The sequence below is a fragment of the Brassica rapa genome, chromosome A04 (assembly GCF_000309985.2).
Source record: "Brassica rapa cultivar Chiifu-401-42 chromosome A04, CAAS_Brap_v3.01, whole genome shotgun sequence".
In the NCBI taxonomy this organism is placed as follows: domain Eukaryota; kingdom Viridiplantae; phylum Streptophyta; class Magnoliopsida; order Brassicales; family Brassicaceae; genus Brassica; species Brassica rapa.
Genome location: NC_024798.2, coordinates 554,831 through 567,073, shown reverse-complemented (window position 1 = coordinate 567,073; position 12,243 = coordinate 554,831). Strand labels below are relative to the sequence as shown.

Below are 12,243 nucleotides of genomic sequence, written 5' to 3'. Positions count from 1 at the left end.
ATACAATCTTTTCAATCTGTCTGTAATTGGTAGGTACCACATCCTTTGGTACGGTACCCTATTACGTCCCCGTCCTTGCGGCTTGAATCGTGGCTTCTTGCAGAATCGACATACTTCTAGCTTCTCATCATCTCCCCAATAGATCATGCAGTTGTCGATGCAGACATCTATCATCTCCGAAGGCAACCCAAGACTATAAACTAATTTCTGAATCTCATAATAAGAATCAGCAGACACATTGTCTTCCGACAAATACTCTTTAAACAAGTCCGCCCATTCGTTCATGCAACTTTCAGGTAGATTGTGATCAGTTTTAATATTCATCATTCTTGCAGCCAACGACAATTTAGAGAGACCTTCTCTACAACCACTGTAAAGTGGTTGATTCGCCGCGTTTAACATTCCGTAAAACTTTTTTGCATCTATATTAGGTTCTTCATCTTCATCATGAGCTACGAATGCATCAGCTACCATATCATGAACCCTATCATAATCTACCATCTCCTCCTGATGGTAACTATGTTCATTATGCAAATGATGATTAACCGGTTCTTCCTGAAAATTGCTATTACTACTACTAGCTTCATTCTGATCATAATTATAACCTTCCCCATGTTGAAACCAGATATAGTAATTTGGCGTGAAACCTCTATTTATTAAATGCTTCCAAACATTTTCACGGTTTGCCAATTTCGAATTGTTGCATTTCCGACAAGGACAGAACATCTTACCACTTTCTTGGGCGAGCGGTGTTGAATCTGCTTGGTGCATAAATGTCTCCAGCCCCGCAAGGTATTCTTTCGTCACTCTCCCGTTAGCATCTCTATGCATATACATCCAATTCCGCAACTCGTAAATAGTCCCAGAGCCAGCCATTTTTTTTTCTTTCACGTTTTTTGTTGTTGGTGTGTTTAAAATGATGTTCCAACATCCATATTTATAGAAAATTTCGAATCTGGTAGTTGTAATTTTACTATGAAATTACGACGAAAATTAATTGTATGGCCAAAAAAAAAACGTGAGCCACCTACCAAGTTGGTGGATTCAAAATTTCCTCGTTAAGTACACGTAAAATATTTCGTCGTAAAGCACTCGCGAAATTTACGTGGCTTTTACGAGGAAAAACTATTTCCTCGTAAAAGCCACGTCAATTTACATCGTCTTTACGACGAATATTTTTTGTCGTTACCTTACGACGAAATAACGATGCTTTTCTTTCTCAACGTACTTTCCTCGCAAAATCAACGTTTTTTTACGAGGATTATTTTTCCTCGTTAAACTTCCTCGGTAAAGATACGTTTTCTTGTAGTGACATGCTGATATCCTCACGAAAGCTCTGCATCCTGGTCCCTTTCATTTCCTCTTGAACAGAATGTCTGTGTCAAGCCTTTTTACTCCAGATCCTACTTGAGTTTCAAGGCTTGAGGGAGGGTGTATTTGATATAGATAGGTGTACATAATACACATGTACAGATCACTAATCATACTTGTATATATATACTCTCATGTACATTTATTAATTAATGAGAGATATACTTTAAGTTTGTTACACTCTTAATAGTATCTGTATGTTGTCATTATCATTAATTCTTGGGTTCTAATTAATTACTAAAAATATATAAACTCTCTTTTCTTGAATCCTTGTCTAGTTATGGAATGCATGTCATAGCTTTTTCTCTGTTATTCCAACGTTTATAAACTCCTTCATGTCTCAAACTCTAAACATCACTCTTGAATTGAGTTTCTACAAGGTAACAAAATATATGCTCTATTGTATTCGTATAGTCCATTCGTTCAAGCTCTAGACCTCACATTTGTTTTTGGCAGATGGGTTCAACAAGAAGTATAGTTGTGTAGAAACTGCTTGTGGACTTTCAACTTCTTTAAGTGATGATGCTAAGGAACGTTCTGCTTCGATGCGAAAGCTTTGTTTCGTTGTGGTGTTATGTATTTTGTTCATGAGCACTGAAGTTGTTGGTGGCATCAAGGCAAATAGTTTGGCTATACTAACCGATGCAGCTCATTTGCTCACTGATGTTGCTGCTTTTTCTATCTCAATGCTCTCCTTGTGGGCTTCTTCTTGGGAAGCCAATCCGAGGCAGAGTTACGGGTTCTTCAGGATTGAGATTTTGGGTGCTCTTGTCTCAATCCAGCTCATTTGGTTACTCACTGGGATCTTGGTCTATGAAGCCATAACTAGACTCATTCAACAGACTAATGATGATGTTGATGGTTTCTTTATGGTTCTTGTTGCTGCTTTTGGTTTAGTTGTTAACATCATAATGATTGTTGTGCTTGGACATGATCATAGTCATAGTCATAGTCATAGTCATAATCATGGCGTGCATGATCATGAGCATGGTCATGGAGATAATGATGAGCAATTGTTGGAGAAACCGAAGGTAAGGAGGAACATCAATGTGCAAGGAGCTTATCTCCATGTTCTTGGAGATTTAATCCAAAGCATTGGAGTAATGATTGGAGGGGGAATGATTTGGTATAACCCTAAATGAAAAATAATTGACTTGATCTGCAAGTTAGTATTTTTTATTTTTGTTTTAGGGATAACCATTAAGATGCTTCGAAGCATACTTGATGTTTTAATGGAGAGTACACCGAGAGAGATCGATGCAAAGCAGCTTGAAAAATGATTGATGGAGATTGAGGAAGTGGTGTCTGTTCATGAGCTTCACATTTGGGCAATTACAGTTGGAAAAGCTTTGTTTTCTTGTCATGTCAAGATTAAACAAGAAGCTGATGATGCTATGGTACTTAACAAAGTGATTGATTATATTTGGAGAGAGTATAGTATCAGTCACGTTAGCATACAAATCGAGCGTTAAAACAACAAAGCAAGTTATATCTCTTATTTTCTGTCATTTTCATGATCAAATTTCAATCTTTTTTTTTTGCTTTCTCCTGTGCCTTTCCTTTACATTGCTGTTTAATATCTCATTGTTTTTATTTATGAAAAAACTTTTTTTTAATTCTTGTCTTAAAAATGGCAGCTAAAAGGACATGGGGTCTAAAATTATTTCAAACTTTCTTTGGAGTTTTAGTCTAGTTGATAAGGTTTCTAAGGTCTTCGTTAACTATACAAAGGTTGACTCTTTGTTTCTTTGTTGAGGATTTAGTGAGACTGGATATGAGTTTACCCACTAGGACTGATATTGACAAGACTGGGACATTTTATAGTACAAACACTGTTTAATGCCGTAGACGCCAAGGCATCAGTAATAGATAAGATTCCCTAGTGTTATTGAATTTATAGAGTCAAATCTTTTTGTTTTAATTGCTAGTCAATATATTAGACAAAACCCTTACTTAAGAAATCATTAGAACATGATGGGAGCAGCATAGAAAAGGAATGGTGTGGTGTGTATTGAAATGAATGATGTTATCTCTCATACATAATGATTTGAGTCATTGAGATATAATGAGAAAGATGACACAAACCTAATAGAAGCTCTCTTACCCATGACTTGTCTCTTTTTTACCTTCTTCTTCTGTGTAATATAAGAATGTCCCCACAAAGTCTTCTGTCTCTACTTCAAAACAAAACTGCTTCCACCAATAATATCTCCATCTCTCCTCTGCTCTGCTCAGCCTCACCAACTCTTCTTACAGTACCAAAAATATATACATTTTCTTACCATTCTCTTTTATTACAGCTCCTCTGTTTTCCACTCTACTCAATTGCTACTAAAGAGTCACTGCTCTATATAGAGCTAACAGTTACAAGTCAAGAAAGACTCAGAATCAGAAGATAGTACATGAGTTTCCTCTTCTGCTTCTTTGGTGTTTCTTAGCATTTATTGTTACACATTATTACATACTAATACATAACAAACAAAAGGCTCTCAAATGGAGAGCTTTCAAGGACACATCAACCCTTGTGTGTGTATTTTTTGCTTAATTTAGGAAGCTTTCTCCAATCTTCTCTCTTCCATTGTGCCATTTACTCTTTTCCTAGCATGTCCAGATACTTTTCATTCAATGATTTTATTATTAATTTTACAGAAAACAATTAAAAACATTCTGCAATCATTGACCTCACTGCTTAATGTCTTTCTTGCAGTATCTGGATAGAAAAGCAGATGCAAGAAGCCTAGAAGTTCAAGAATTTGCAGAGGCTCAAAGCTTTTCCTTTAAAGAAGAGGAAGACCAAGATACAGTGCCATTTCTACAAATGCTGCAAAGTGAAGAACCGAGTTTTCTAAGGTTATTGTCTCTTCAGAACCTCAAAGAGCCTTGGGAAGTCGAAAGCTTTCTTTCACAGGAGGGTTATCCACACTTGTATCAGAACCAAGTTTCAGCATCCTACATGGAAGGAGCGAAACAAGATTTGTCAAGCCAAGAAGCAGACATGATACTCCTCCCTTCTTCCTCACCACAACACAAGCGCAAGAACAGCGATTTGCTGGCTCCTGATATGACTAGAGAGAAGAGGAAGAGGAGGAAAACTAAACCAAGTAAAAACATTGAAGAGATAGAGTCTCAAAGAATCAGCCACATTGTTGTTGAAAGAAACCGACGGAGACAGATGAACGAACATGTCAACTCCCTACGTTCCCTTCTCCCACCTTCTTACATCCAACGAGTAATCTCAACAACCACAAAAAGTACCCTCAAAACCCTAAGTCTCTTAACTTGTATAGTGTTGTTGTCCCCTGCAGGGAGACCAAGCATCCATAGTAGGAGGAGCTATAAACTATGCGAAGGTCCTTGAGCAAATCATACAATCACTTGAATCTCAAAAGAAAACGCAGCAGAGTAGTGAAGTTGAAAACAGAGTTCAAGAAGATGAAACTTGCGTCCCAAGTATCGAAACAACAGTGATACAAAACCACGTTAACCTTAGAGTTGTATGTCGGAAGAGACAAGGAGGGCTTATCAGAGGAATCATCTCACTAGAGAAGCTTCGACTCACTGTTCTTCATCTCAATATCTCGACTTTGTCTCATTTCTATGTCTCTTATTGCTTCAACGTCAAGGTAACCTAACTATACCATTCCATGTATGTCTTAAATTTCAATTTACAGACACCAATATTGTAAAATGCAAATCTTTAATGACAGAAAAAAATCGTTTTTAAACAGATGGAGGATGGTTGTGAACTTGAATCGGCCGACGAGATAAAGAAGGTGGCACATCAGATTTTCGATATGCCAATGAATTTGAATAACTAACAAATAAAAAGCTGACACTTTTTTTTGTTTAAAAAGATTTCGTTTTTCGTTCTTTCATTTTCTGACTGACAGAATTTTAAATTCTGTTTTGTTCGTATTAGTATTGGATTATTATTAGATCATGTTTTTAGGCTTTGGGTGTTTTGTGGGGGGTTTGACCTTAGGAGTATTTATGATATTTTATCATCGTTTGACTTTGCATCTATTCTAAGAGTTTACTTTCTTGTGCTAATAAGTGGTCTTGTCCTCTCTCTTTTTGTAATGGGTACGGTCATATGGTGACTGGTGTGACTTAACTTTTTTTCTTTTTGCTTAACTTTGGTGACTTCATAAAAGCAGATTGTTTTAGTGGTCGAATCTTATAAGACTAATAATGATTGATGTTCAAAACAGAAACAATTGTTATGTAGTTTTAATAGCTTGTAATACGAGTAATGAGCCCACTGATTAAGCCCAGCTGCGATACCAAAGAAGAAGAAGGCCGGAACCAAAAGCTGACACGTCGGTGATGCTACTGAAGTCATCAGAAGTCGGAACCTGAACCACGGGAAAAAACGCCGGAGACGGAGAGCCACTGTTGAACGAAACAAAGAACCGATTTTCTCTTTCTCTGAAAATGAATATTTATCACTAATGAGCTCTAAAAATTATCTTGAAATAAAAAAAGAAACAAGAGAGCTCTGACTCGAGTCGAGGGAAACATCGAAATGCAAGATCTGTGATTTGATTACAGGCCAGTGAGGCCACTAATGAGCTATAAGTTGCCCCATTTAGTTGGGCTTTTTACAATAACCTAACCTTTTTTTTAGCAAACAGATATTAGATTCATGAGGAGTAAAAGTTTCATGGGCTAAGCCTAGCATATTTTGAAGATAACAAGATTTTGTCAAAAGGTAAACCTAGCATGAAAGCATGTGTCCCGTGATATGAAGATTAATCGACAGAAGTACAAAGAAGAGGACATGATCGAGGCTATGTCTGAAAGCACCCCGTAGAGTTCAATCGATCGACGATCCGAAGATAAGCTCCGACGAACACTTGAAAATCTTAGCGAAGCCAGATATGAGAGATGTTGTCATGTTGAGGGAAATCACATGATGAAGAGCTCCTCTGATTGCAAGAGCCTCAGGCCATGCAAGGGGAAGAGACGTGTTCCTGATACAGAGTTCCTTTTGTTCCGATTCGGTTTGATCTGTGAGTACCTAACCCATACCAGCCGATCTAGTTTTAGTACTCACAAGCAGCGTCTTAACCTATGTATTTTCTTGATACGAATATCTTCTCTTCTTTTTTTATACATAGAGAAGATGAATACAATGAAATTTAATGGTCTTTCGGTCATTAAGTGCATATAACATTTTCATAATGCTGGTGGAAGAGGGAAAGCGACTTAACCTAAGAAACAAAGATGATCAGATTTTAAGGGGACAATGGAGCCTCTTAGATGTTTATCTATCGTCTTTATTTGGTTGGACCACCTTCACCTTCCTATTCATTGCATCTTTCATGTGTAACCAAATCTTCAAATGTCGAAACATATACTACTAAATAATATCCCAAAACCTTGAAATAACTAAACCGTGTGTAAGTGAAGCCGATGTATCTCGTATCTCAACTAGTGACATGGTAAACTTCAATTACTTGATTTTGAACTTTTAGTTATCATATATATTTTTAATCAATCAAAGATGATATGGAAGGGGTCGAACTTATAGTTTTGTAATGAATTTAGAATATTCAAACATTTCAGCCATGATTGACATTTTCTCACAATTTTTTGCTCAAAAATAATCTACGCATGGCCGGTCCTGAGAGTTTGAGGGCCCTAAACGATTTAGTAAAGATTTAAAAATTTCGAGGCCTAAAATTTTTTTAAAAAAAATTTGGGGGCCTATTTTACATATAAATTTTTTCAAAAAATTTGGAGACATAAGGCGAATGTTTCATTAAGCTTTGCCCATGACCGGCCCTGAATCTACGAATTTGGCCGGATCCAACTCCATCGTTATATATAACTAGTTGACTCGCTCTGCTTATGCGCGTACATGGATATTTTTTAAAAAATAAAATATAATAATTTTGGGTAATAATTTATTAGTTTTAGTTGTATTTGTTTGTGTGTTTTTATGTTTTTAACTAAAGTTTGATTTATCAGTTATATAGTTGCAACTTGATATATAACTTATAGTTTCAACTTGGCCATGATATTAATTTATAAGTTATATAGTTGCAGTGTTAAAATTTAACATATATGTGTTTAGTTTTCTATATATTAAACACTTTCAAAGTTTATTTTATGTTTAATGAAGTATTTTTTTCTCTATTTAATTAGTTATTTAAGTTTAGAGTATAAATTTAGAGTATAGAAGACTTCCTTGAAGTCATCTGGACGAGTATTATACTAAGAGACAGAAGACTTCTAGATTTTTTAGAAGTTTTCTGAATCGAAAATATTTAACCTAAATAATTTTGTTTGTCTCCATACATAAAGAAAATGTACACATTCTTTCTCTTCCTCTCAAATGGTTGCAACAAAAATGAAATGACTCTCACTAAAACTCTCTAATCTCTCTCTAATCTTTTGAACTTGAAAACATCAAACTTTATAAGAATTTTTCATTTTTTTTGTCTCATTTCACTAATTTATCTTGTTTTGCAGATTTTTTATCACATGGTATCATCTTCCACTCCTTTAAAGGTAAATCTATAAATTTTGGATATTTATTTTTGTGTTCTATAAAGGTAGATATATCTAATATTCCATTCATTTTCTTTTTTTGAAGCCATTTAAACGTTTTTGGATATACAAGTTTTTCAGATCTGGGTCAGACTCTGGAAGACTTCTCGGAAGTCTTCTAAAATATAATGCACCACAAGACTTCTTGGAAGGCTTCTTGGAAGTCTTCTTCCATGCTCTTTTCTTTCACAACAGATCTCAGCGTTTTGGTAAATTTTCATATATTATTTTTTTTTTCATTTGGTAACCTTTTGTTGCATAAAGCTCTTACATTTTTTCAAACTAACACTTTTCAACTTCTTTCTAATATTTTTGAACTTAAAAACACCAATTTGTTTTATCAATTTTTCATTTTTTTGTCTCATGTCTTTCTCACTAATTTATCTTGTTTTTGCAGACTTTTTTTTATCACATGATTCTCATCTTCCATTCATTTAAAGGTAAATCTACAAATTTTGGATATCTATTTTTGTGTATTTTATAAAAGTAAATCTATCTAATCTTCCACTCATTTTCCTTATTGTGAAGCCATTAAAATATTTTTGGATATACAAGTTCTTTGGATCTGCGTTTGGATATGCATTTTTTCAGATCTGGATCTGACGCTGGAAGACTTCTGGGAAGTCTTCTCGAAAATTTTCTAAAATATAATGCACTAAAAGACTTCCTGAAAGTCTTATGACTTCATGGAAGACTTCATGAAAGTCTTCTGACTTCATGGAAGACTTCCTCGATGTCTTCTGGCGGATTATTCTCTCATGTTTCTTCTTTCATAACAGATTTAAGCATTTTTTTAAGTTTTCATCTCTGATTTTTTTTCTTTAGGTAACCTTTTGTTGCATAAAAACTCTTACTTTTTTCTCGAACTAAAACCCTATAACCTTTCTCTAATCTTTTTGAAATTGGAAACACTAAACTTTATATCAATTTTTCATTTTTTATGTCTCATGTCTCTCTAATCTCTCTCTGATCTCTTTGAACATTTTTAGATATGCAGATTTTTCAGATCTGAGTTAGATTTTGGAAGTCTTCTCGAAAGTCTTCTAAAATATAATGCTCTATAAGACTTCCTCGAAGTCTTGTGATAGAATCTTCTAAAACATAAGAATACTTTCTAGAAATCTTCTGACGGAGTCTTCTTCCATGTTAAGTGGAGTCCAAACTTATTTTTGTGAAGGAATGATCTTTAACTCCATGTGTAATAGTTTTATTTATGACATGTTTTGTGATTTATGTTTGTACTCTTTTAGTTGTGAATTCTTTTGAAAATTTGAAGAGGCATTAATGAATTTTTTAGTAAATATGTCCATGTTTATAATATCATCTTGCCAAAAATACTTGAATTTATTGAAGTTATTGATACAACTTCAATAGCATAACAAAATAATACAAAAAATAATCAAATTTACTAAAACTAAGGGAGAAGACTTCTAAGAAAACTTAGTCAAATTCACAAAATATCAAACATTACATAAGTTCAAACATATGACAATTTTACTAGAAGTTTTTTGAAAAGTTTTCTGGAAAGTCTTTTGAAGTCTTCTGGAAAGTCTTCCAGGAAGTCTTTTCGAAAGACTTAAATTTTAAGTGGGAAAATAAAATATAAAGGGGAAATTAATATTTAGGCGGGAAGTGAAAATTGAAATTTTAAATCTCATAAAAATTAAAAAGTATATCTTATGATCTAAGAAGACATATTAAACCATATAATTTGATAATTTTGAAGACTTCCGTGAAAGTGTTCTCGAATTAGGTAGAAATATTAATCAACATGAATGTTGGTAACCTCATAATTAAAATCAATTAAGTTACAAACTAGATTTTAACCCGCACATCCGTTCGGGTAACATTTTATTTATAAATATAAAATTTTATATTATTTTGTATATAATAATTTATGATAATATATTGCTGTCATTTTAAAAATAACTAAATAGATGATATATAGTTCTAAATATTAAAATTTAACATATGTTAACAATTTTATTTTTTTGAAAATTATTCCATAATTTATGAATATTAATCATTTTAAAAGGTGAATGATATTTTATTTATTTATATTAATGAAAGTATTTTTTCAAAATATAATGGTTTACCAATTCAACATAATTTTAATATGTTTGCAAAAAAAAACATAATTTTAATATGTAATTCATTAATTACTTCTATTTTAATATAATGTAGAATATACTTATAAAATTTATAAAATTAGCAAAAAAATTCGTTATTTTTTATAATAAAAATTTAATTAAAACTAATTTATAATAATATTATATTACTAATTGCGAAATTAATCAGTGCATTAATGAAAAAAATATTTAAATTCTTAAAAAGATTTTGTTAGATTTTATCTCAACAGATTTTATTATTCCTAAAACTAAAATTTAAATTTATAGTTAAAATGAATTTGTTATTAATATCCTTATAATTATTTAGAAATGTTATACATTAAATAAACTAATGTAAACAATAAAAAAATTATTTGAGTAGATGGACCTAGACTTCTAGTATGACTATTTTGTAGTAGATAAAAACGGTACTTCTCTTTTAATAGATAAGATTTCATTCAGGAGCCCCAATATCAATTAATATACATGATTTAACAAAAAAATGTTAAAAGGTCTTTATAATTTTAGAGAAAATGAAAGTTTATTAAACATTGACATAGAAGACTTCCATAGAAGTCGTCCGCGAGAAGACTTCCAAAAGTCTTCCATTTAGATCATTTTTTCAATTGAAATTTTACAAAGGAAGAGTTCCAAAGAAGTCTGCTTACTTTTTTTTTGAAAAAAATTCAAAACTACCAGAGAAGTATTCTAAGATAAACATGATAGTTTTGCAATTGATCGAATTGTGTCAGAAATTTGACTTTTAATATAAGACTTACATGGAAATCTTCCACCAGAAAAATAAAACTTAAATATTAAATTTACCTAGACGATTTCAACTTCTATGTAAGTCGTCTTAGGTTTCTTTTACAATTTAAAAATAAAACTTAAATATTAATTTTAATTAGACGACTTTCATGTAAGTCTTCTGTGATAACCAAGGTTTGACTAGCTAGAATCTCGAAATAAAATTCTTAAAGACTTCTGTGTAAGTCGTCTTCTGGAAGACTTACATGGTAGTCGTCTAATTAAGTTTTATTTTTCAATTATCCGAGATGATTTTCATTGAGAGTTAGAAGACTTCCAACGAGAGTTCGGAAGACTTATATGGAAGTCTTCTGGTAGAAGACTTTCGTGTAAGTCATATAGAGAAAGTCAAACTTCTGACACAATCCGATCAATTGCAAAACTAACTTGTTTATTCTAGACGACTTACCATGAAGTCGTCTCTGGTATTTTGAGATTTTTTTGTTAACAAAGAAAAATTGGAAGAAATCGTCTCTAAAACACACATAAAGTCAATTGAAAAATTAATCTATGCATTGACAAGAAGACTTTCGTATAAGTCTTCTACAACGAGAAGACTTACATGGAAGTCTTCTGACAAACAGATCTGAAAAAAAAATCAATTTCATACTTTCAACCAATGAGATAACTTGATTAGCTTCTCTTATCATATACACTACAAGAAAACACGCCGAATTCCGACGGAGATTCCGACGGACCACACAGCCGTCGGACACTTTGGACGGAATTCTGACCGATTTCCGACGAAAACAAAAAATCTGAAGTCGTCGGAATTCCGTCGGCTAATTCCGACGAATTTCCGAGAAAACATGGGTCGTCGGAATATTCCGACGACTTTTCGACGATATTCCGATAAACAATATAACCGTTGTAGTCGTCGAAAAGTCGTCGGAATATTCCGTCAAATTTCCGACGATATGCCGATGAAAAGATATAACCGTTACGGTCGTCGGTATTCCGTCGGTATTTTCCGACGAATTTCCGACGAACCAAGTGACCGTTGCCGACAAATAAATATGACCGTTTTATAGCCGTTCGAGATTGGAAAATACTGACGGAATTCCGACGGAATGCTTAATATCTGTCGGTATTCCGTCGGAAAGTCGTCGGATATCCGTAAGCAATTTCCTATAAATGCAACCCCTCCTCATTCATCTCATTCACACCTCATTCTCTCTTCTTTCTCTTTAGTCATAACAATTCCGTGAAAATCATGTCTTCAGGAGCTTATTATCGTTCGTGGATGGATAAACCTCATTTGGATCCCAACACTAATTTGCTTACGGAAGAATACGTTCAAGGAATTGGAGAATTCATGAGGCTTGTTCAACAGCAACCGGATGCAAAAAGTGGTATGTTAAGATGTCCCTGCTCTACTTGCAATAATAATAAGGTTATAAAA

The 12,243-nt window shown here is 33.4% G+C and overlaps 2 protein-coding genes across 4 annotated transcripts; both read left to right on the top strand.

The window, feature by feature from the left end:
* The first annotated feature begins 1,125 nt into the window (after positions 1-1,125).
* Positions 1,126-2,987, top strand: LOC103848311 (metal tolerance protein A1-like). Its single transcript, XM_033290845.1, has one exon. The coding sequence runs from the start codon at positions 1,917-1,919 to the stop codon at positions 2,511-2,513; it is 597 nt and encodes a 198-aa protein (XP_033146736.1). The 5' UTR covers positions 1,126-1,916; the 3' UTR covers positions 2,514-2,987.
* Positions 2,988-3,211: 224 nt separating this feature from the next.
* Positions 3,212-5,537, top strand: LOC103848310 (transcription factor bHLH67). 3 transcript variants are annotated; one of them, XM_033290834.1, is made up of 4 exons: positions 3,212-3,769; positions 4,079-4,600; positions 4,677-4,994; positions 5,100-5,537. In XM_033290834.1, exons 2-4 carry the CDS (start codon positions 4,190-4,192, stop codon positions 5,187-5,189), a joined length of 819 nt encoding a protein of 272 aa, XP_033146725.1. In that variant the 5' UTR covers positions 3,212-3,769; positions 4,079-4,189; the 3' UTR covers positions 5,190-5,537. The 3 variants fall into 3 exon arrangements, with proteins under 3 accessions (XP_033146725.1, XP_033146723.1, XP_033146724.1); XM_033290832.1 differs by having other exon boundaries at positions 3,212-3,897; XM_033290833.1 differs by having other exon boundaries at positions 3,212-3,976.
* Positions 5,538-12,243: the final 6,706 nt, after the last annotated feature.

Excerpts from the sequence above, each read along its gene's own strand:
- LOC103848310 (XM_033290832.1), top strand. The coding sequence starts at position 3,865 with ATGGAGAGCTTTCAAGGACACATCAACCCTTGT. Across the intron at positions 4,601-4,676 it reads CACCTTCTTACATCCAACGA|GGAGACCAAGCATCCATAGT; the intron begins GTAATCTCAACA and ends TGTCCCCTGCAG. Across the intron at positions 4,995-5,099 it reads CTTATTGCTTCAACGTCAAG|ATGGAGGATGGTTGTGAACT; the intron begins GTAACCTAACTA and ends GTTTTTAAACAG.
- LOC103848311 (XM_033290845.1), top strand. The coding sequence starts at position 1,917 with ATGCGAAAGCTTTGTTTCGTTGTGGTGTTATGTATTTTGTTCATGAGC.